We start from the raw sequence: 26,215 nt of genomic DNA on the forward strand, positions 1-26,215 counted from the left end.
TGGGGTGTTTACTGCAGAACTGATGACCATCTATCAGCCCCTCTGCTTCATTAAACTGTCCATACTCAGTTGAGTTTGTTATGTATGGAGTCAGTGAGTGACCTTCAGGCTATCACATGGAGTTTTTCCCACCATTCCTTGGTTTCTGGCTTCCATCTTGGTGATGCTGCGTGTTCCGTTGGTTTCCTGGCCACGTAGGTATCCCAGGTAATGAACTTGCTGAACATCGGGCTGGGGGGAGGGGGGGGGGGGGAGGAGGGAATCCACCTGTCCTCCTCCCCTTTCTTTGTGAGCTCTCAAGGGGCAGATTTGTGGCATTATAGCAAATGCATTTTTGCTCAATTGTGGGCTGACTCTTAGGAGGTTACCCCCCTGTCTAGTAAACTTTGCACTATCAAGGACACTCCCATCATGTGATGTTCTCCGTCTGCGTCTCCCGACGGGAATCTACCATTCTCAGCCATCTTCTTAGTGGCCATAAGGTTGACCCATCATTTTTTACTCCACAATGAGCTGCCCTCCTCCCCCCCCCCTTTTGTAATTGCGGAGCTCCTCTCAGGGTGATATGTATTTTGCTGGACAGCTCCTGCCTGTTGGCCCTTTGCACGAAGTGTGACCTCCTGCCTTCCTTGTCTCGGGCGTTAGTGGATGATGCTCATGGGGTATGATTGTCGTCTATTTTCTTCGTGAAAATTGTTTTTACTCTCAGGTATAAGTCCTTGAATGCCCCTGTGGAGTTTGCGTTCCTCAGTTAGTGAAGGCCTTGATCCTGCCTCCACACCTGCCAGCTTCTCCCTTCCTTTTCCCTACATTTTGTCTGGTCTGTTGTGCTCTCCCCCCCCCCCCCCCCCTTATTGTGTCTTGTTCCTCTGGTGTTGTCCCTATTGTATCATGATAATGGTATTGTGTGGCTGTTGGGATGGGTCAGTGTCAGTGCTGGTGCTCCCACTGCATGCAGCGTTTCTGGGGCACCACTGTGCTCTCTGCATTTCCACACACCCCACTCCTGTGCTTTCCTCTTCTCACTGCCCCGATGTCCAATTTTCCTCTTTGTTTGCATGTTATCCCGTCCTCTTTACTGGACTGCGCTGTTTGTGTTGTTCTTCCCTTGATTTCTGCCGTCCTAGATCGTGGGCCCGATGATCTCACTGTTTGATCCTCTTCTCTGAATAAACCAATCAGCCAACAAACATGTAAATACATTATTTATGCAGGGTGATTCATTGGCCCCCTGCTGCTGGGTTTTATGCAATCTGCAACACCTTCAAATGCCGCGAGCAAGATTTTCGTATTCTATCGCTCACGACACTCAAACTGTTACTCCTGCAGAAAAAATTAAAAGGACCTTTTTGTAGGAAATTTACGGAGTTAAATTTTATTCTAGAGTGTGTTTTCGCTAGTGGCCATAGTTTTTGAATTATTCAACAAAAATGTGCAAAAGTAGCCTTCAGATCCATTTTTCTGGAATAACTTGAAATCTATGCCCTTCAGTGAAAACATATCCCAGTACAAAATTTAACTTAATAATGTCCCACAAAAAGGTCCTTTTAATTTTTTCTGCAGGAGTAATAGTTTGAGTGTTGTGAGCGATAGAATACGAAAATCTTGCTCATGGTGTTTGAAGGCATTGCAGGCTGCATAAAACCCATCATCCTGTATGTAACTTGCAGCTATGAGGTTATGTCAGAAATAAGTAAATAAATAAATAAATAAATAGAGCTTAATCCACTTGTTAAGTATAAGATAATTTGATCATATGCTGTGCATAAGACGATATATGGAGATACATATACATATCTTGTTAATTTCTGAAGTAACATAATATTGACAATCAGCAACAGTTTCGAATTATATTGTTATACAACTTAGACTTCAAGTGCTAATAAATAAATAATGTAATCTACAGCTTTAGCAGTACTCTTTTAAATTACAAAGCCTGACAAGCCTAAACCTCGGCATACAGATGAGTTAAGACTGGGTATCATATAATGTAGGCTAAGTAATATGCAGGAACTGTTGTACAGCGTTAGTATTATGTTACTCTACTGGCTAACTGTAGCTGTCTGGCTAACTGTAAATGTCAACTGTTCAAATTTTTCTGGTAAGTAACCACTTGCGCATTTGTACAATGACAGATGTCGAATTGTTCATTCTTTCTGTTCAGGCGAAGCCAATTTGTAGTTTTTTCTGTCACTTAAACCATTTATTGGTCTTTTGCTGAAAAAATTCTTTTGTGTTTTAGATGACTGAGCTATCTATTCATTCTTCTGACAAAAACTGGTAGTATGTAGTACTTTTATTTCGTGAAGTAAACCAATAGTGTACAACCAAAGTATGCATATCCCCGTGTGATAACCTTACCATGGGGTGCGTGACGACATCTCAGGGGGATACACAAAGGTTGAAAAGAGCTTTATACATGTTCATTTAATCATGTGCCAAATTGGCTAATTCTTCTTAATTTAAAACTGATTATTAAGTTGTTCCATATGCAGTTAACATGTAGCTAATTAAGCTGATGTATCATTGGGGGCTCAAAGTTAACATAGAAGTTTCCTTGGGAGTATGGGAAGGAGAAAGGAACACTGCTGAATTTTAGTGATTGTTTGCATTCCATAATACAGAAAAAATGTGAAGATACCCACTGATTATATTACTCTAGGTGCATCCTACTCCAGATTGAGGAGGGAGATAACATGCACTGAGAAGTCAGATCCTTCTCTGACAGAAGCAGTGTGATTAGTTAAAGCCTATTAAACTCCCTACAGCTCTGAATTTGTTAATGACAGAAGATGGTGTCATGGCAGTCATTCCTCCAGCACTGATCGTGTATGACGCGCCCCACCTCTGGCAGGGTTCTCACCTTAGTAATAGGACAAGTGACTGCTTTTAACAACCAGCTGGTCAATCACTGGTTTTTTTGTTCACTTGGTTTCTTCAGTCGAATGAAACTAGTCTCTGTGGCCACATTTTTGAATCTACCCCCTCCAGATTCTGTGTGCATGCTGCGCACTATATGTCGGCCTCATGCTGTCGCTCAGAGTCGAGCCACCATGAGGGCACGGCCTGCTACTGCGAGGCACAACAGGCGGTCCAGGTGCAGTTGCAGCCCAGGCTGCTGGTCTGCCACCTCATGCTGGCTGTGCTTCTGACAGCAGCAGGAGACTGAGAGTTTCAGTGCCATGCACCTGACCCCAAGGCTGCTGCTACATATGGGAAAAGACTAAAAAAAATAGGTAAGTGAAATCGCTGAACAAAACAACAGTTGGCTGATCAGTTGGTTGTTAAAAACAGTCACCTGTCCTATCACTAAGGTGAGAACCATGCTAGAGGTGGGGTGTGTCCTGCATGATCAGTGCTGGAGGAATGACTGCCGTGACTTCATCTTCTGTTATAAACAAAATCAGAGCCGTGGGGGCAGCTTAATAGGCTTTAGCTATTCACATTGCTTCTGTCAGAGAAGGATCTGGTTTCTCGGTGCATGTTATCTCCCTCCTTAATCTGGAGTAAGACGCTATAGTATCCTTAATTAGAGAGACAGCTTAGTTCTGCCTGTGCAGACATTCAGAATTACAATTCCAACGTAATTTGTGTAGGTTGGTGGCCAGTCTGAATTAGATTTATTGCAGCCCCAGTTTTGGTGCAGTATCGTACTTATTTATTTAAAAAAATGTTTTTGTAATAAAGGAAATATTGTAAGCAATTTGCCCCCCCCCCCCCCCCCCCCCCCCGGCAAACCAAAAAATGTAACTACAATCATTAGCGGTAAGCATCCCACCATTCACTTGGTTCATTAAAGGGTGGAAAATACGTAGATACGTGTGGCATGGGAGACATACCTGTTGCATTTGCTAATGCATGTATGGTCCATAACTTTATGGCTATTGGCTCTTGATAACTCCATGTAGTTGGCATCAGCTCTTCTTGCAATTGCTCCGTGATTGAAAACCCACGCTCTCGCCTAATAACAAAAATGTTGAAGTCTGGTTTGCACATGCCACAGGTTCTGCATCATTGCCATTATATACGTGATGTACACACACACAATCAGTGGAGATTTGTATCAATTTATTGGACAAATAGATATATATTACAGAGTGCTCCCCAGAGTGTGTAGTGGTGCCACAGCAGTCGACAGTAATGTTGTGTGAGACACTCGGTTCCCATAGTGACATAGCACAGCTACAGATAGCAAAACTCAAAGCTTCTCTGTCATAGGTGTTATATATTTCTTGTATTTCAAGCAGTTTTAATTTAGACATGGAAATGTGTTATAAATTTTGCCATGTTAGTTTCATTAATTACATTAGAAAAAAAAGAGCTTAACTGAAATTTCTCCATAATTTATCACTGACAACAGTTGAAGGAAAATGTAACAGTGAATCAGATGCCTGAAGAAAGAGTGAAAATTTTGCAGGGACACAGTTTTGTGTACGGCTTAAAAGATTATTTTATTTGTGTTACAAAGGTCTGTTTCATAACATTTTAAGCCATCTTAGATGTTATATTACAGGTTAAGTGCTCGTAATAATGGGCTTCTGTACAAGATGCTTTGTTACAGAAAGTAAAAATCATCAGCCATTGCGAATGCTTTCGTCATCCCTTGACAAGACTATGGTTTTGTGGGCATTTGATGCACAGTCTGGTTTGTGGACAGAGGAAGTTCGAGTTGGAGAACTGGGTGGAAACTCCCTTGGATTCTATGGAGGCATGTTTGGACCGGAGGGCCGTAGCATTATGGGTCATGGTTATCAAGGTGCATTTCACATATGGCATCAGTCAGAAGAGGTATGTGCTGCTTTCCTGATATCTTCAATGTTTTTTGTATGTGTGTTGGTCTTTTAGCTGCTCCAACTTATCCATATTGAAGGGGGTAATCATCATAAACGTCAGAACAAATTAAAAGTTTGAGTAATGTATAATGGTGTTTTAGTAAAACTGGTCTAAAAATAATTCTGCTCTAATTTAGGTGGGAAACTATGTTGTGTGAAGTCAAATGACAGAGGGATCATTCCATGAAATTACAGTTCCTTTCTCTATGTGTCTCAGTGTTAATTACTTTTATATTTTAGTATGTCACAATACATACAGCAAAAATTGCCTGGTTTGTGGTGAAATATATGTTTTATTATATTTTGTTAAATGTTATGATTAAAAGTAGTTTAAATATTTAGTGCAAAGCTAAGAAAAAAGTCCAACTTCCTCTGAAACCAATAAATGACAGTAATTTTCCCTAGCTTCACATTAAACAAAACTAACATTAGAGAACATTTCTTTCAGAGCAGATGAGCCATTTTTTGCTACATCACACCAGGAAGGAAAATTTTAATAAGTAATAGTATCAGTTATGTTATTTTGATACTTTTCCTGTTCTGTTCCAGGGGAAATTTAAGAAATGTAGAAAATTGGTGTCAAATCATGATTTATGTGGTAGGAAAGTTCAGGTAGAACAAAAATGTTTTAGGAGTAAAGGAGCCCACTCACCAAATAGTATAATAAGCATTTAGTTAACCTTACAAGAAGTTGCTGCTGTAATGTGACAATATGCTCCTACTTTATCATTTCGCCAATGAAGACTTTGATCAAAAGTCTCTTACCGGCCTTTTTTTTTTACAGCTCTGTGTTAAGTTGCATAATTTTATATACCCAGGTGCTTTAGGGTGCTATCACTACTTGGCACTGTGGTTTAGTTATTGAGAGCTTCATTTCTTCAGAAGTTTTATGTCTCCTGAACATGAAGCAGAGCGTATTATGAGGCCATTGTCTGCTACCTATACCTCATTAATTCCTCTTTCCATTGAAGACAGTGCAATTCGCAATAAAAATTTTACTTCTTAATGAGGATGCATGCAGCATATCATGCAACACTCTTAACAGGAAGCTGCTGAAGTGAATATTAATGGGGCACTGTACCACCAACTGGTAGTATTTCAAATATGCACAAATTCTCCCTCCAGCCCGCGTGCCCCTAGCTCCACCACAACCGTTAAAACAGTCAGCCTGCCACAACAGAGACTCAAGAGTGCAAGTGTATTGAAACACAGTCATCAAAGCAGGCCAACTTGGGTTTCCGCAAGCCTGGCAAGCTTCACAGGACCCATTCAGCCTGTTGCACATGACAACAGTTAGTACCTTCAACCCAGCATGACTAGCCAACTATACGTTTGCATAGGTGGTTTCACTGCAGCTCATTTATCATAATGATGAGAGCAGCAAAACGAGCAAACTACACTTAAAGGGGAGTGAGGAGAAATTAAGAATTGGGGAGTGTATACCATTCATGAATCACAACCCAAGTCCAGCAGGGGAAAAGTTTTCATGTGTTTGAGGCCGCTTCAAAAAATTGGTATGTGTCTCACAATCTAAATTGTGTAAATAATTACTTAACACTTATTCATGACCCTTGAGTATGTTATGACATGTCTGTAAATTTGACCAACAGTTTCCTCATTCCATAAATATTTTAAAAGAGGACAAAGACAAGCAGCTGACAAGGGTATGGAAATGTATGCTAAGGAGTTGAAGCCATTTAGCAATACATTGGCTTTCTAAATTTAGTGCTAATATCAATTGAAGTAGGAAATATATGGCTCAGTGGATATTAACAACCATATTGGGATGGAGTGCAACATAGTGTGAAGAAAGCTTACATTAGTATGATAGAAAAGTTTCTTCTTTCTGACATGTTCTTTTTAGATTAACATACTATGAAAAATGAACTTTGTTTTGCTAAAATGCATTTGGGGAATTTAGAATCAACTATTTTGGCCACTTAGAATGAATTCAGCAAACTTGCAATGTACACAGCCTGGAAATGTAATTAAAAACAGTAGAACTTGTGCCTTGTTTGGCTGAAACACACTCAGGTTACAGAAACTCGACTTCAAAAATCTTAGTTTAGTTGGTGTTGCAGTATAATAGACATCTTCATGTTCTTAGGTGCAAAGGATCTTGACTTTCAGAGATGGTTCTGCGCACTACAGAAAACGTATACTAGAGGTGACTTGATGATGGTAGGAACTAACAACAGAACAGCCAGCACTAGTTGAAAGAAGGTGACATTGCAAAGAAAACCATTCAGATCGAAATAAACAAACAAGTCCGGAATATGCTGAGAAGGAAAAACAGGACCAATAAAATACACTATTTTCTGACTTACAAATATGTAAAATGAATATATATTGAGCCTCATCTTGTGATACTCGGATGAAATAAGATTTTTCATTTGTTTCCAAACTGCTCATAACACTACAAGGAAAGTATACAGAATAAACTGCTACATAGTGCAGCGCAGTGGTAAGACAGACAGACAGGCAGGCAAGCAAGATACCTGTTGCATGCTTGGATTGGGCATAGCTTGGCTTGGATGGGGGTAAAGCAGCTTGCCCATTCAGCTGGTAACATGTGGCAGCTTGTCTGCCTGGCTAACAGGCAAGCATGGGTAAGTTACAGGTGGAATGTGTACATCTCTGCTGTATTTGCAAAGTGTGATGTGTTGCAATGATAATTCCCACCTAAGTGTATCAGAGAAGTGGGTGTTAGAGGGAAGGGCTCAGATGTCATGGGTTGTCAAGCCCCCTATTGAAATTCTACATGTTGTGCTTAGCCATGTGTTCTGCCACAAGGTGGTCTACTCTGCTTTTGGCTGCAGTTTGGCAGCAACCATTTGTTCTGGTGAATAGATAGTTGGTGGTCGTGCTCACATAAATGATGTGCAGAAATTGCAGCAGACCTGGTATGTGACGTAACAGTTTTTACAGACGGTCCTGCTTGTAATAGGATAGGATAAGCCTTAACAGGAGTGGAGAAGAGTATGTTGGGATGGACTAGCACGTGGACTTTCCATGGGAATATTACGCATGTGGCAAGGGTGTGAGATTAGACAGAGCATAAGGGTGGACTAGATTATTACATAAGAGGGTTGGAACTTAAATAGTGGCAACTATTTATTCACAACCAATTCAAAAGAGTTAAATGTTTGCACCTGTTGTGGTCCTTCAAAGTGGTCACCAGTGTCGTGTAGAACCCATTGCCAACAATATGGAAGGTGTAGTGTACTGTTATCAGAACCTGTTCTGTTGATGGTGTGAATGGAGTGGTCTACTGCCTGCTGAATCTCTGGAACAGTTCTGAAATGAATGCCATGAAGTGGTTCCTTCGTCTTCATAATCAAATTAGTCACAAGGACTTAAGTCCGGGGAGTATGGTGGATGGTACAGTACTTCCCAGTCCCATCGACTGAACAGAGCAGCCACAGCTTGCGCTGTATGTGCAAAATGATAGTTGAGTTGCGCAGAAAGTGTCGCCACTTCTTTTGCAAAGCTGGTCGCAGGTGATGCTCCAAAAACGAACAGTAATGCTGTGCATTGACGGTCTGCTGTGGAGGAACGTAATGAGTTGTGAGAGAAATTATTCAAAAGCAAAACTGTTCTGACCAGCTGTAAATAAGAAAGTAAATAAACATAATTGTGTTTTTTAAATGTATCATTTTTGTACCTTCCCTAATGAAGGGTTTTCAGACCCATTGCATATGAACTTTTTGTTATGTTTGAAGTCAAGAATAAATCCCAAGAGTTTCTGACGTGTTTTTATAGTGCCCATATCCTGTGGAATGGTGTGTCAGTGTTCGGGCCAGCAAATTGCAGCTAATTATGTTAATTCCAGTTTACAGAAGAGAACTGACATGTGTGATTGAGATTAGCAAATTACCTCTATGATTCCAGCCTATGTATTGATGGCTATTCTGGAAATAAGATATTTGGTAAATATAAATGCATAGGGTACTTTGAATGGGGGCCAATGCAAAAAATTAAAAAAGTAAATACAATATTTCATTTTACTACTGCGTCAAAAAGAATGGAACACATCTAACGTAGGCGGAAGTGCGTACAGATATCTCCTGTATATAGGAGAGACTTTAAAACCAAAATTCTGTAATTCGTCAGATGGTTTGATCCACTACCTGACTCGTCATTGTCCATATGAAGCACATCTGTATACATAATAGATAAATGATATTTGCAGTTGTGACAGTGTGGGCACTTAGGGACGTATATTATGGGACTGTGCTCTATGCCACTATACTGTGTTTTGCGACAGGCGTTGAGGAATGAGTTTACCTGGTCCTTCTGCCTTTACACTGCTGCCCAGTATCCAAGAATGCCAAGGAGACATTAATAAGAAAGTCAGCTATGTGACAGGATATTGCCTTCCCTGCCGGTCAACATTTTAGACTTGTGAGTAGGTAGTAACTGAAGTTGGCAAGCACCAAAGAAAGTTGATTGAAAGACTGTTTATTACAGAAATGCACATGATTTCAGAAATGTGGCAGTGTGAGCAACTTTTTTTAAAAAGGTGATTTTGTGAATTTTGTAATCAATTACTACAATATGAACACTGTCAAAATGTCATTCTGTGGTCAAGTAATCTGGCAGGCAGTGAGTGTTTACCAGGGTAGATAATTTATCAAATAGTGAAAAACAGTCATGTGCAGCTTTAAATAGATTGGTTCAAAAAGGAAATGTTGAGTTTAATAAGTGAACTAATGAGGGAGGGCTAATTTAGCAGATGGTAAAAAGCAATCAATGTACAGTTTCAAATAGGTTAATTCCAAAAGGAAATGTTGGCTTTAGTAAGTGAACTAATGAGGGAGTTACTGTAGTGACAGTAGTCACAATAGCAGTGGTAGAAGCACTATTACTAGTAGCTGGATAGTGGTGTAAATCTGCCTGCAACTCAAAATGTCATTGTGGGAAGTAGTGCCACAGAGTCTTTTATTATATCAAAAGTAAAACTCACCAAAGAAAACTGTAACTACAAAGAGACAAAATAACTGGCCAGTGCTCACCTTCAGGAGGTGAAGTTCCAAGTACTACCTATAGACACAAAAACCTCCTAGCTTTTGGAACCATTTGCTTATTCATCAGGAAGGGGAATAGATTGGGGAAGGTTGGAAAGGAGGAGCAGGTCACTCACACCCCAGGTTGCTATGGACCTACCAGTCCTGAGAGACACAAGAAAAATGAAATGGGACATGAACAGTGCAGTTTAGGAGAAAAGAGGAAAAGTAGAAGTAAAACCCAAACAGAAAATGAGAAAAGGAAAGATGACGATAAAAAGTAAATAATTGAGTGGTGATGATAACAGAGGTTAAGTCCTGGAGAATGGTGGAATGTACTTTCCCATTCCTAAGTTCCAGGAAATTAGTACTTGGCGGCATAATCCAAATGACGTGTATGGCGTAGAAGGCAGTCAGATCCCTTGAGTAATTCTGAAGAGCATGCTCAGCAGATCTGTACTTTGTCACATCCAGGCAACCAGTTCTGTGTTAGTTCATGCGCTGAGCCCTGTTTAGTAGTAATTTTCCTATGTAAAAAGCCATGTGCTGAAGGCATATTAGTTGGCAAACAACATGTGTGGTTTTGGATGTTGTTCTGTCTTTGATATTATAGGATTTACCAGTGGAGGATATGAAGTGAGTGGTAATGAGTAGTTGCAAAGGGCAGGATTTTATGTGCGTCTGTTGACTGGACTCAGAATTTTGCCCCTGAAGCTAAGTACTGGTAATCTGTTCTATCTCCTCATAATTTTAAAGTATCTTGTTAAATGGATGGGACAGTAATTATTCATCATGTTTCTAGCCTTCTGCTTTCTTGGTGATCTGCGTAACTCAAGTGAATTGCAATTTCCAGAGAGAAATGGGATGTATAAAGTTATTTGTAAGTCTTGTGCTTCTTTCACTCCTCCTCATACTTATAGTTAATATTTCATGCCTGAACCCTTATAACTATGTCTATATTACATTGCTTGTTCATAGAAAAAGAATGTTAACAGTTAGCAAGCTGAATTCCACAGGAAAACTGACATTATTCACTTCACCATTTTTATTTTGTAGGGTAGAAATGAATGGCTACCAAGAACAGCAGCTGGAGGACACTTTGGCCCTGTGGTTGACTTACAGTGGGAACCAAGAGGTCAGTTCCTACTTACTGTCAGTACAGACCAGACCACTCGGTTGCATGCTCCTTGGGATCGTGATAACAAGGAGGTTTGTGTTTTTCTGTTTCTCGTATTTGTTTTATATCTGAGCAGTACGTATCTACTTATTCTTAGAATGTCATCCTGCTTGTTATGCACGTATAGCAGTTAAGTAACCAAGTACGTTGATAAGTGGGAAAACTTCGATGTAATTACAGTACTATTTGTTTGACGTCTTGACTGAATATTGTGTTTGGTGCAATATTAGTTTCTTGACTTAAATAGTTCATGTGAATTTACCAGTTAGGAACCTCTGACAGTAATATTGTTGCACTCTACATTCATTAAGAATTTAATTTAACTAAGATTTTTCCGTTTCTTTTATTTTCTTATTGCGCGCGCAATAAAACTTGAATTACAATAACCATAGAGTAACAGACTTGTTTTTTTGTTAAATTCCTAACAATAATAATGCTATTATGCCAACATTATCACAGCAAACACTTTACAAACATATGCAAATAGTAATTTGTCATGTTTCCCTATCACCCACTTCTCAGTAACATAGTTTGAGGACTTCAACTAATCATGCTGGAAATCAAATTTCATGACCAGATCTTGTTGTTCTTCTTGGTTTTTCAACCTCTGTAGAGTCTGGTTGTTGGTCCTGGACTGAGGGTTCAACTGGGCTGTCTTCAGGCTGTTTAGCATTCTCATTCATCAGGTATGTGGGTTTCAATTGATCAGTGGAGATATTCTTTCTGTGGTCTTTCACCTTAACTCCAAAAAATTTTGGAGTCCTTTCACTTCATGTGGGCCTTCACGTGGAGGCTCCAATGCCTTCTTCACTTGGCCAGCCTTTGCAGTACATGTGTTGAGTTTCATAGGTCATTATGTATGAATGGTGTTCGTTTTACTTTGTGGTGATATTGTACAAGTTTCATACGATTCATATACCATTTCACTTGTGACACAAATTGAAGTAAGTCTGCATCACTTTTTGTGCCGTACTGTTGAAAGGGGAGAGGGCGGGGGGGGGGGGGGGGGGAGGAGGATAATCAACTGTTATCATGATGGACAAGCCATAAACAGTTTCTGCAGTTGTAGCTTTAGTGTTTTCTTTTATGGAGCATCGAAGACCAAGAGGATTACAGGCATCAGTGGAGTCCATCTAGCAGTTGTGTGGGCACAGATGACTGCTTTAAGTGTTCGACGAAATCTCTTATTTTTTGCATTTGATTGAGGATAATATGCTGTAGTTTGGATCTGATTACAGCCACATATTTTTGAAATTACTTGGAATATCTCCATGATTGGTCGCTGTTTGTATGGTGTTCCAAATCTTACGATCCAACAACTGAAAAATGCTCATGCTATTGCTTTGCTTTTATGTATCAAAGAGGTGCTACCTTTTCCCAGTTTGTAACTCTCAATGCATGTTAAAAAATAAGCATATTCGTTAAAAGGAGGCATTGGTCTTATGTGAAGATGAATTATTTTGAAGCATTTATCATTCATAGAAAGGCGTCCTAATGGGGCATAAACATTCATGGTACTTTGTTTTCCTGACAAGCAGTGCATTTTTTCGCCCAGTTTCAGACATAATTTTTTTTATATTGATCCAGACATACCTTGATGGGATCATGTTTACAGTCATCTTAATGTCTGGATGAGACGAATTATGATAGTGTTGGAACATAAGGTATCTAAATACTTCAGTAATATAAGAGCATAATTTGTGTTGACAGATCACACCACAATTGTTTCCCTCAATGTGTCAAATAGTATTTTAATGTAAGCAATGCATGATGGATGCACTGTATTAGATGAAGCTCATCATCATCTTCGTATGCTTCAGCTGTATATTCATAGTTAATTGGAAATAATTCTTCAGGTCTTGATAAATTGTCAACAACATTTTCTTTACTAGATACATGTCACAAATGTGTAGTAAATTGTGAAATATATTGGAGATAACGTATTTGGATTGGCATTACTCTCTCATTCTTTTGCTTAAGTGGATATGTTTGAGGAACATGGTCCATGTAATTAATGAAGTCAACTCCCCTCTAACAGATACTTGAAATATTTGGCAGTCACGTATGTACTAAGCAGCTGTCTGTCATCTGTGGAATACTTCTTTTGTGCCATTGTGAACCTCGGAGGGGGGGGGGGGGGGGGGGGGAAATCCGGTCAGTCTCCACTCTTATTGTGCCACTGTTGTAGTGTACGACCTGCTGCAGAATTTGATGCCTCCACAAATAATCCAAGTTGATTTCACAAACCAGGACATGTCAAAAGCTTGTCATTTGCAATATCTTCTCTGCATTTTTTGGAACTGAGTGGTTGTTTCTTCTGTACAGTCAATATGTATTTGGTCTGTTGAGTTGAATCTTCTATGTAATCATCCAGCAAAACTTGCTTTTCAGCAGCATGTTCCAAAAGCCAGTGATAGAAATGTATGATTCCTAAAAAATGCTCTGAGTTCACGAACTGTTTTGTGTTGTGTTTGTAGTTCATTATTGTCATATCTTTTTGTGGATCTGGCTTTGTTCCTGTAGATGTAATTAAATATCGCAAGAATGTTAGCTATTGTGCTCCAAACACTGATTTCCTACGTGTTACAAGATATATTTATTCAGCTGTTTAAAGAATGAATTTTGATGCTTGGCATGTTGCTCTGGAGATTCAGATGCTATTAAAATATAATTGAAATGCAAGAAATGGAAATCTTGTTTTGTTACAACTTTACGTGTAAACCTCTGAAATGTACTAGGTGCATTATGAAGTCCAAAGGGCGTGTAATTAAATCCATAAAGACCAAAAGATGTAATAATAGCTGATTTTGGTTTATCTTTTTTGGCTAATGGAATTTGGTAATATTCTTTCAGTAGCCCAGTCTTTGAGAATATCTTTTCACTTTGAAGCATAAAATTTACTTCATCAACTCTTGGAATTGGATACCAGCCTGGGAGAGTCCTGTCATTCAGATGGTGATAGTCTCCAAAAACTCGCCATTGACCGTTTGGCTTCACACAAGTTGTAGTGGACTACCCCATTGTGATTGTGATGAACCTATGTATATTTAACAGAAACTGAACTTCATTTTTAGCAAATTGGAATTTATGTGGGTCAAATCAACAAGTACACTGATGGACCACTAGACATAGTGATGTAATGATGCACTTACTGCTTCAACACCTTTGGTACTGTGGATGGTTTTCTCAGCTCAAAAAATTTCTCCGAATGTTTGGAAAACTGGCATGTTGCATAGAGTGAGCCTAATGTGCCTTTAGCATTCACAATGATCTATTCATCATGTCAAAAGTACAGAAATATAAAATATACGTATATATAAGTGTTGACATAATTTTACACAAAAGAAGACCAAAAATTGGACACTTCACGTGCATTTGGTGTAGCTCTCATAAGGTCTTGCATGGTGCAGGTGGCTGGTGATGAGGAACAATGAAGGAAATGGCCGTTACTTTGTTCAGTGCCACAATGGCAAAGAACTGAGGCCACAGAGAAACCACAAGTCTGCAGATTAGTCTTGCATCTCATTGTGTTTGATTGTAATCTATTGAGAGACCTCCATATTAACCACTTCTCCGAATGTCCAGTGGGAAGTTCTTCCTTTGGAGCCATCCATTCTCCCACATACTGACATTTCTCCCGCCATCGCGAGATCCTTGCCACATGTGGATTCTTGATGAGAGCCGCAGTAGTTGTCAAGAAGCTCTTTCTTGATTTCAGCCTACGATGTGCGGGCTGACAACCATATAGTGGATGGGCTTCCTTGTTGTGGCCTTACTTTTCTCATATCTCGCAGCTACCTCACGTCTGATTCAGGAGGAGCTATGCCAGCGAGGCAATGGAGTTTGTCCACGGGAGTAAGTCTTAAGCAACCCGTGATAATCCGGCAAGACTCATTTAGAGCAACATCTATGTTCCTGGCATGACTGGACTTGTACCATACCGAACATGCATATTCAGCAGTGGAATAACATAGAGCAAGCATGCTTGAGCGCACAGTGCATGGATTAGCACCCCATGATGTACCTGTCAATTTTCGCACTTTGTTATTTCTGTCTGCCACTTTCTGTTTGGTGTTTAGGCAATGCTTTTTATATGTTGGAGCATGATCCAGAGTTACTCCAAGATATTTGGGAGTAGGGTTATGTTAGAGTATGATGCCGCCCCAGGATATATTTTAGGATCTATTTGCCTGTTGATTCTCCAGGTGGACAGCGCAGGTCTGAGTCTTGGCAGGATTAGGTTTCAAGTAATTCCCATGATAGTAAACATTGAATTCTTCCAAAGATTTTGATAGTGTGTCTTTTACAGTGTCAAAACAGTCAGCCTGAATAGTGATAGCGCAGTCATCAGCATAAATAAAGCTTGGAGTTCCTTCAGGGGTAGGTTGATCATCACTATAGATGTTGAATAATAGCGGTGCAAGCCACAATGCCTTGTGGTAGCCCATTTTTCTGAGTTCTCCATTTACTTTTCTTACCCTGAAATTCGACAAAAAATCTGCAGTTCTGGAGAAGGTTTCTAATATAGCACATTAGTGTGAAGTCTTTAGTTATATCATAAACTTTATTCAGAAGGAGCCAATGGTTGATCGTATCATAAGCGCAGATAGATCGATAAAGACAGCATCTCTAATGAGCTGTTTCTCATATCTCTCTTCGATAGTTGTGTTCAGTTTAATACTTGAGACATGCAACTTTTCCCTTCTCTGAAACCTGCTTGCTGTGGTATTAGAAGAGGCTCCACCTTTCTAATCATTCTCTGAAGAATGAGTCTCTCCAGTATTTTGTAGAGGTGACAGAGTAAGGAGATAGGTTTATAATTTTTGGGATCTTTCCTACCCTTTCCTGTTTTCAGTATGGAAATTACTCTTGCTTTTCACCATACTTTAGGAATCTTGAATTCTCGAATACAGTTGTTCATAAACTCCAGTAACCAAAACATTGTAGCAGGACCAAAATTCTTGATTTGTTCAGCTCTAATGTCATCCAGTCCTGCTGCTTTTCCCAATTTACATTTATTCAGGGCCGAATTCAAGTCTTCAAGAGAGAAAGAATGATTAACTGTTGGAAAGGTTTTGCATAATTGTATTTGTGTGTGTTTGTAGTTCTTGTTCTTGTTGATGCTCACATTCTGACTGCTAGTGCATAGAGTTAATTTTGTGAGCGCAGCTGTTTATGTTAGTCTTCTTTACAGCAGTAGTATTCTCTGAATTTTTTTGTTGCATGTGAAAAGTCAGCCTTTGTAAAGAAAGCCAGTTATTATAATTAATAAAATAAGTTCATACACAGCATTATTAATCTCTCTTAGCAAACCTCCACTATGCACATCAGGTTATGTGCCCAGTCATTGCTCAGTTTGCGTGAGGAAAAACTTTCAGTATCCCAACTCTGACGTGTTTGGACGAAAAGAAGAGAGAAGAAATCTGCAATGGCTGAAGAAATATCTTCAAAATACATCTCAGATCTGGACTTGAAGAATTGTCAGACATGGAAATTCCAGATAACTGCAATTTTAAAGGCTTATGGAATTTTTGTTATTGTAATTCGTACTCGAGGTCAACCTAATGAAGACGACAATGCCGGCTTGAAAGCATGGACAAAAGGAAGTGCAAAAGGTATGTTTCTGATTTCCACGTCAATAGACAATACACAACTGCAAAGCCTGTTGGTTTGTGAGACAGTTGACAAGTTGAGATCAATACATGAGCAATGGTTAGAAACCAGCAAACTAACAATAACTCACTGTTTTCATGAATGTTGGATGAATGCAAATGATTGTGTAGTTGCACATGTAGCTAAAGTTGAAAATCTAGCATTACAACTTGGAAATGTTGGAGAAAAGGTTTCAGATGTAGCTGTAATGGCAGAACTCATTGCATCTTTACCATCAAAATACAACACATTTAAAACAGCTTGGGGCAGTGTGCCAGCTCGACAACAAAACTTGGAAACCTTGACGGAACATCTTATTGAAGAAGAATCCCAGTTAAATATGAGTGACGAAGAAATTGGTGCATTTTCAGTGATGTCCATCTACAGACAAAAGGAAAAAGAAAGATATCCTGATAAAACCAAAAGTTCACAAGAACGAAAAACGAGATCAGATGTCGAGTGTTTTTACTGCAAGAAGCATGGTCATATAGCTCGCGAGTGCCAGTAGAAAAAGTGAGACACAGGGAAACGTAAGAGTGGTGAAAATAAATCCGGGTGTGCATTTATTGTGTCAGCGGATAATGTGTTGAGTTGTCAGAAAGTCTAGAGAGACGTACGCTAAGTGGTTTGAATGTGATCAGTAAGATGTGTGGCTGTTGAACAGTGGTGCATTGTGTCACATGTATTTTCGTCGGGAATGGTTTTCAAAGTTCTGTCTAGTGACTGGGGAGCATTCGTTACTGGCTAATGATAAAGAATGCCAAGTTGTTGGTGTTGGTACTATTTTTGTCAGCAAAGAAGTTAGCGCCAAATGGAGTGAGGCACATCTCGAAAATATTTTGTATGTACCAGGTATCAAAAAGAACTTGTTTAGTGTCGGAGTATGCATGTCAAAAAGAAAATCATTGCAGCTTTCAAAGAAGAACAATACGTGACGGAAAGACTGTAGCTGAAGGTGTGAAGGAAGAGAACAATATTTATAGGATGTGTTTCATGACAGAATCCACACGAGGGAGTGAAGTTAATGTTGCAGTGACTGATCTGAAACAGTGGCATGAACGGTTAGGACATGTCAGCACACAAACAATTCAACAGATGTCAGCATGACTGAAGTTCAGCAACAAAGAGACAAATGTTCAACAAAACCGTGGGAATTTATTCATTCAGGCGTGTGTAGGCCAATGTCAATTGAATCAATTGTTGGTTCAAGGATGATGATACAGAGTTGTTTATTTTTTAAGATACAAATCCGATGTTATTGATCGGTTTTGTGAATTTAGTAATCTTTATGTCGAACATGTTTGGTCAGAATGTTGACTCATTATATATGGACAGTGGCACTGAATACATTAATTGTGGTATGAAACAGTCTCTGAGGAATCACGGAATTCAGGTAGAAACAACTGCTCCATACACGCCAGAACAGAACGGTCATTCTGAGAGGGACAGTTGCACAATGTCGAAAGTGCATGCGCTATATTGGAAGCCAAAAACTTGAAGTTTTTATGGGCAGAGGCTGTTAACACTGATGTAAACATATTAAATAGAGTTGCGACAAAACACAATTTGGAGCAAACTCCATATGAGTTGTGGAATGTACGAAAACCATATGTTGGACATCTTCGAGTGGTTGGGTCAGATGCCTTTGCTCATGTACCAAAACAATTTCACAGCAAGTTTGATGCTAGATTCAGAAAAGGTGTACTTTTTGGTTATCAAGGAGAATCAACAAATTATCGACTTTATGATCCCACGAGTCACAAAGTGTTTGTATTGAGGAATGTCACATTCAATGAGGTTAGCAGCAGTTCAGTGTCTGCACAACAAGAAGTTGACACATACTTAAATTTCAAAACTGATGAAGAACAAGATATCGTGGATTGGCACAAGGAAGTTACTGGTGAACCAGTGCAAGCACAGGAAGAGATGGAAATTTCAGGAAATGACGTAAGTAAGGCTAAACTGGAAACTGAAGAGCAACCTACCAAAGGGCAGTCGATGCACCTGTGAGATCGTTCTATCATCTGCAAGCCAGCAAGATACGAAGCTGATTTTGCTCAGTATAATAATCATTACAGATTCAAAGAAGCAATTTCTGGTCATGACTCAAAACACTGGAAAAAAGCGATTGCAGAGGAAGTGGAAGCTCATGAAGACAACAAAACCTGAAAGATACTTCCTAGAACTAATAGTCAGAGAGTTATTGACTCAAAAAGGATGTTCAGGTTTTATTTGACACAGATGGTAAGATAACTTGGTACAAAGCACGGCTGTGCACAAGAGGTTTCAAACAGAAGTATGGTGTTAACTACAATGAGATTTTTTCACCAGTGATACGACATGATTCACTCAGTTTTCTTGGCAGTTTTCACTTATAATGACCTAGAGATGGTACAGTTCAATGTTCGCTCAGTGTTTCTGTATGGAAGGCTTGAAGAAGTAGTTTACATGGACATACCTGAGGGAGTGGTGACTAAAACAGAGAAACCTGTAGTTTGCTTCAGAAATCACTGTATGGACTTAAGCCAGCTCCTCGGTGTTGGAGCAATAAATTTATAGACTTTCTTTCATGTTGTAGTTGTCAGATAACTGATACTGATCCATGTTTATTCAGTGGTGTAATCAGTGGTGATGTTACCTTGTTAGAATTATTTGTAGATGATGGTCTTATTGCATCAAAGTCAGTTGAAGAAATTCATAAAGTTGGTACATCACTAAAAGAAATCTTTCAAATCACTGTCTGTGAAGGTCATTGCCTTGTTGGAGTGGAAATTGAGTGAGATTGTGTGGGGAAACACCAGTATACGAGAAGGGTAATTGAGAAATTTGGAATGTCTGAAGAAAAGGTTTTAAGTGTCCCTGCTGATCCTCATGTGAGTCTGTTACCTAACGATGAAGAGTTCAGTGATGAAAAAAATACCATATCATGAAGCGGTTGGATCTCTTATGTTTTTGTCAGCTATCTCTCGACCAGATATTTTATTTGCAGTGAACAGTGTGAGCAGATTTTTGAACAGCCATACTAATGCGCATTGGCAAGCAGTGAAAAGAATTTACAGGTACTTACTTGAAACACCAGATTACAGTATGGAGTACTCAAACAGCGGGAGCAAAATGCAACTGGTTGGTTTTTCTTGTGCTGAATATGCAGGTGATCTTACATCGTGGAAGTCAACAACAGGATTTGTATTTCTTTTGGCTGGTGGTCCTGTAACCTGTACTTCTCAGGGGCAAAAGGTTGTTGCTGCAAGTAAAACTGAATCTGAATATGTAGCCGCTGCTAAGGATGCAATTTGGCTGAGAAAATTACTAGGTGGTCTGGGAATCAAGTTTCAAGAACCAACTACTTTACAAGTCGACCACCAGAGTGCAATCAAGTTATCAAAAAATCATGAATATCACAAACGCACCAAACATGTAGATGTACACTTTCATTTCTTACGTGGAAAAGTGCAGTGTAAAGAGATAACAGTTTTTTACATGTGTACCAAAGAACAACTTGCTGATATGTTGACAAAAGCATTAACCAAAGAAAAAATTGTATATTTGCACTCAAAGCTCAATGTTGTTAATTGGTAAATGCAATCACTTAAACAGTGGGAGTGTTGGAAAGGTTTTGCATAATTGCAGTTGTGTGTGTTTGCAGTTCTTGTTCTTGTTGATGCTCACATTCTGACCACTAGTGCGTAGAGTTTATTTATGTGAGTGCAGCTGTTTGTGTTTGTCTTCTTTGCAGTGGAAGTATTTTTTGAATTTTTATGTTGCTTGTGAAAAGTAAGCCATTGTAAAGAAAGCCAGTTATTTAATTAATAAAATAAGTTCATACACAGCTTTATTAATCTCTCATAGCAAACCTCCACTATCTGCATCATTACCTCTGCTGAAATGTTTAATTTGGTGATGTATATCAACTTTTTGTTTTTGAGATCAATGAGTAAACCATAATGATAAAGGGAATTAGCTCCCAATATGCCTTTTGACATGTCTTCTACAATGAATGGCAGTTCAGAATAGCATTTGAGCCCTAAATCAATGGTTAACAGCTTTGAACTGTAATTTTTATCTCTGATCGATTTGCAGCATAAGATTGAAGTTGGAGTCTTAACTTCCTTGCCATTTGAAACTGGTATGACAGACCTGCACTGCTATCTACCAGAAAATATCTTCCACAATTTTGATCTGTAACAGTTAGGTGATACTGGCAGTTCGATGTGGGTAGTAGGGTAAAACTCTATTTCAACTTGCCGCAGAAAATGGTGGACTGCATGTTGAACATGTTTTGCGCTAGTCACATGGAAATTAATAATCCGATTTGATTTTGATTGATGCTTTTTATGCAGTTTTTGGCCTCAGGGCAATTAAAAGCTGATTTTCCCCATTTGATGTGATATGACCTTGCCGTGGTGGATTGGCTTATGTAACTAACAGTATGACACCTGTACACCCATGCACGCAGAGTAGTACGGTTTGTTTAGTGTCAAACTTACACCTTAGTCATTGTTGTATGATTCATTTGTCATTTGTAGTCGACCACTATTAAATTATGATGCTTACCGTGCCATCTATTGCTACATTTTGTAACTATTTATTTTTCTTCTGCCATACATTTTCCCCCTTCTCTGACAATATTCCATTGCAATTTGACATCATTATGACCAGTGGTGTTATTTCTACAGTGGTTTGAAAGTTTAACTATCATCATCCTGTACTACAGGTGTTAAATCGGAAGAATTTAACGCATGTGGGTCTATGGTAACTGGTGAAAGATCTCAAATCGAAAACTCCAGAAAACTAGACAAAAAATTCTGGTTAAAATTTTATGCTCACTTACATGAAATGAAGGAAGGCAAGCTCACAAAGAAAATTCTCAACGTAGCTCAATCGATGAGGAACTGAAACAAACAAAAATACCTAAAGGAGATTAGAATATGTGAAGAATTATTTTGAGGTAAAACAAAATTTAGTACCATAACTAACAGTCAAAAATTTGCTGAGAAGTCTTCTTGACAAGCTAGAGGATGGTCTGAATATGGAGGAAGAAACACAGTGAACAGATGAAGAAATATGGACAGAAAGAGAGGAAATGAAATGCTACATAAGTTCAGACATAACTTGGGTACAATGAGGAGAAAATTGAAAGGAGACCACATTACAAATGTGGCATTTGAAGGTAAAAGTTAAACAAATAATTCTAATTAGGTGTGCTTAGGTGAAATTCTGTTCACGCCTTCCCATTCCAGCAGTGTTACACAACATGGATAAGTTGCGTAAAACATGGATTCTGTGTGTGTGAACATTGATTGCAACCATAGAGGCATTAGACTTAAGTACCAAAGGTTATGTCAAGTAAGCAAAATAAAGTATACTCATTTGAAAATTAAAAAAAAAAATTGTAATAAAATCTTCTAAAAATTGTAGAGTCCACCTGCAGCTGCTAATCCTTGTTTAATTTGAAATCAAGGCACAGCCAGTTTTGTGATAGTGAATTGCATCTTTAGGTTTAATCTACAACAACATATATATGGATTAGAGGCTTTTAAGTGAAAAAACTAGTGGTGCGAACTATGAAGAAGATAGAAAAGTGGTCACTTTGCTGGATTACATTAAGGCATTAAACCAAAGTGATGTCCCAATATTCAATAAGGCACATATCTTGACACCATCAAATGCAGTAGATGTTGAAAGATCCTACAGTAATCTTAGATAATTATGGGTCATCATTGGGGAGCATTCTAATTTGGAATTGGAAAAATAACATGGATAACCAAAACAACACAAAAGTATGGCATCAGAATCCGGTAAATATAGTACAGTAGCAACTTACCAGTGTTGGACTCCTAATAGTACTTAGAAAAAATAGCTATCTGGACTGCAATGAAGAAACGGTAACATTGTGTGAAGATGCAGTTAAGTCGTAGTGGAAACTGACACAATCTGTGAGCTGCACCTGCCGTCAGAGAGCTATTGGATGCTGGTAGAGGGCATGAGTGTTGTGTAAGAACATAGTACCTTATTTTTCAAAGATTGGGAATTGTTTCACAAATGAAATTGTCAGTTGAAGATAAAGTGTACAATAACATGCGTTTGTTGCTTGTCATTGGTAACATTGCTAAAGCTTTTAACACAGTGGAAAAACTCTGTATATTGTGCTTACTTTTTTTAGTTTTTTGTACAAATCCTACTAATTAAAAATTAAAACTAATTAAATTGTGAGTTACTGAAATTGGGATTTCTGTCCCAGGAACAACTAGGTTAAATTAGATTAACGAATATGATTGTGTAGTAAATTATGAAAATAGCTGACATTGAAAATGGAATCATGCTAGATACAATGTATAATAAAACTAGGTGAGTGTGAACAAAAAGTCAAAATGCAGTGAATATAAGATAACTGTTGTTGTTATTGCAATTGGGCTACTCATAGAGGAGGCCATAAAAAATCGAAATTCAAGAGAGTGGCTCTGTGTCTCAGATCCAGAGAAAGTTTCAGTATGTAACTTCCATTGTATTTTGTGTTTTGGTTTTCATTTACCTAGTTTTAGTATAAATTTTTACATAGCCCTTGTCAGTTTTAGCTATGTTCCTAATTTATCTCACATTTGTAATCATTAACCTAATTTAACCTAGTTGTTCCTGGAACTGAAAGCCCATTTTAATCAGTCTTATTTTTATCAAATTTAATTCTTAATTAGTAGTATTTGTACAAAAAAAGAAAGCACACTACACAGAATTTTTCCACTGTGTTAAAAGTGTTAGCAATTTTACCAACGAAAAGCAACACCTGTTGTTGTACTATAATTGCCAATCTTCGATTGGCCATTTCATTTGTAAAATGACTCCCAATCTTCGAAAAAGAAGATACTTTGGTCTTATACAACCCACACAACCCCTATCGACATACAGTCGCGTGACAGGTACAGCCCACTGCTTGTGTTAATTTCCGCTATGACTTAAACTAGCAGCTGCGGCTGCACACAGTGTTATCATTTCATCATTGCATCTGAGATAGCTGTACCTCCAAGTACTATCCTCCTTGTCAGTGTTTTCCCCATATTCCTTTCCTCTCCCATTCTGTGCAGAACGATCTCATTCCTTACCTTATCAGTCCACCTAATTTTCAACATTTGTTTGTAGCACCACATCTCTAGTGCTTCGATTCTCTTATGTTTCAGTTTTGCCATGGTCAAAGGTCGACAGATCCTATGAATGTGTCTTGATTTTTCTTTAGTCTTGCTTTCTTTATCAACTGCAATGCTGGAAAGCCTCTCTGGTGCTTTTACCTTTCCTAAAGCCAAACGGATTTCATCTGTCACATATTTGTTTTTTTTTTTCCTTTCTTCTGTATACTATTCTTGTCATTAACTTGGATGCATGAGCTGTTAATGTGATAGTGTGATAGTTCTCACACTTCTCAGCTCTTGTTGTATTTGGAATTGTGTGGATAGTATGTTTCTGAAAGTTGATGGTGTATCGCCAGACTCACATGTTTTATACACAAATGTGAATAGTCGTATTGTTGCCACTTCCTCCCAATGTTTTGGAACTTATGATGGAATGTAATCTTTCTCTTCTGCCTTATTTGATCTTAAAGTCTTCCAAAGCTCTTCTAAGTTCTGATTCTAATACTTGATTTTGTGTCTCTTCTGAATTGACTCCTGTTTTTTCTTCTGTCACATCAGACAAATTTTCCTCCTTGTAAAGGCCCTCCATGTACTCTTTCCACCTATACTCTCTCTCCTCTGCATTTAACAGTGGGATTCCCATCACATTCTTAAAGTTGGCACCTTTGCTTTCAATTTCACCAAAGGTTGTGTTGATTTTCTCATCTGCTATGTCAGTCCTTCTGACAATCATTTCTTTTTCGATTTTTTCATATTTTTCATGTAGTTATCTTGCATTTTCTTTTTGTTTCATTCCTCAGTGACTTGTGTTTCTATATTCCTGAATTTCTGTGAACATTTTTGTGCTTCCTTCTTTCGCTGATCCACTGAAGTATTTCTTCTGTTACTCATGGTTTCTTCATAGTTACCTTCTTTGTACCTGTGTTTTTCTTTTCCAACTTCTGTGATTACCCTTTTTAGAAATGTCAATTCCTCTTCAATTGTACTGCCTACTGAGCTATTCCTTATTGCAGTACCTATAATGTTAGAGAACTTCAACCATATCTAGTCATTCCTTAGTACTTCTGTATCTCACTTCTTTACGTGTTGATTCTTCCTGACTAATCTCTTAAACTTCAGCCTGTTCTTCATCACTACTACATTGCATCTGTGTCTGTATCTGCTTGTGGGTACACCTTACAGTCTAGTATCCGATTTTGGAATCTCTATCTGACCATGATGTAATCTAACTGAAATCTTTCTGTATCTCCCGTTCTTTTAGAAATATACTTCCTCCGCTTGGGAATCTTGAATAGAGTATTTACTGTTCCTAGCTGAAATTTATTGCAGGACTTAGTCTTTCTCCTCTCTCATTTTCTTCTATTTCTTCCCCTACAAATGCATTCCAGTCCCCCTTGACTATAAGATTTTCATGTCTCTTTATGAACTGCATTATCCATTCAATATCCTCATAAGTTTTCTCTATCTTGCTATCTTCAGCTTGTGACTTCGGCATGTATACATGAACTATTGTTGTTGTTGGTGTTGGTTTGGTGTCGATTCTTATGAGAACAACCCTTTCACTGTGTTGTTCACAGTAACACACTCTCTGCCCTACCTTCCTATTCATAATGAATCCTTCTCCCGTTACACCATTTTCTGCTGCTGTTGATGTTACCCTATACTCATCGACCAGAAATGTTAGTCTTCTTTCCATTTCACTTCACTGACCATCACTATATCTACATTGAGCCTTTGGATTTCGCTTTCCATATTTTATAGCTTCTTTACCACATTCAGGCTTCTGACAATCCACACCCCGACCCATACAACACTGTCCTTTTGTTGGTTATTCAGTCTGTTTCTCATGGTCACCTCCCCCTTAGCAGTCCCCTTCCGGAGATCCAAATGGCGGGCTGTTCTGGAATCTTTTGCCAGTGGAAAGATCATCATGACACTTTTTCAATTACAGGCCTCTTGTACTGAGCGAGGTGGCCCATTGATTAGCACACTGGACTCGCATTCAGGAGGACGACAGTTCAATTCTGCGTCCAGCCATCCTGATTTAGGTTTTCTGTGATATCCCTAAATCACTCCACGCAAATGCCAGGATGGTTCCTTTGAAAGGGTATCTGTTTGGTCTCTTCCCCAAAATAACCCAAACCAACCCAACTGAGGCCACATGTCCTGTGGGTACACATTATGTGTATTTAATGCAGTGGTTTACATAGCCTTTTGCATCCTCGTGCTGTTGATAAGTACTGATTCTTCAGCCTTCAGGAGCAGTTTCCCCATCCCAAGGGCAACAGAGTGCCATGAACCTCTGTCCACTCCTCCCCTCTCTTTGAAAAGGCCGTTGGCAGAATGAGGATAACTTCTTATACCAGGAGCATTTGGCTGCCAATGCCAATTATTATCCAAAATTTAAGTGGTGGCGAGATTCGAACC

General features: G+C 38.8%; 1 protein-coding gene across 2 annotated transcripts in view; it reads left to right on the plus strand.

Moving 5' to 3' along the window:
* The window catches only part of LOC124605411 (probable elongator complex protein 2), an 85,607-nt gene that overhangs the window by 9,189 nt on the left and 50,203 nt on the right, over positions 1–26,215 (plus strand). For both annotated transcript variants that reach the window (XM_047137062.1, XM_047137063.1), the window contains exons 5-6: positions 4,562–4,788; positions 10,895–11,047. In XM_047137062.1, coding sequence (XP_046993018.1) covers positions 4,562–4,788; positions 10,895–11,047 — 380 coding nt within the window. The remainder of the gene's footprint in view (positions 1–4,561; positions 4,789–10,894; positions 11,048–26,215) is intronic.

The sequence above is a fragment of the Schistocerca americana genome, chromosome 3 (genome assembly GCF_021461395.2).
Source record: "Schistocerca americana isolate TAMUIC-IGC-003095 chromosome 3, iqSchAmer2.1, whole genome shotgun sequence".
NCBI classification, from domain to species: domain Eukaryota; kingdom Metazoa; phylum Arthropoda; class Insecta; order Orthoptera; family Acrididae; genus Schistocerca; species Schistocerca americana.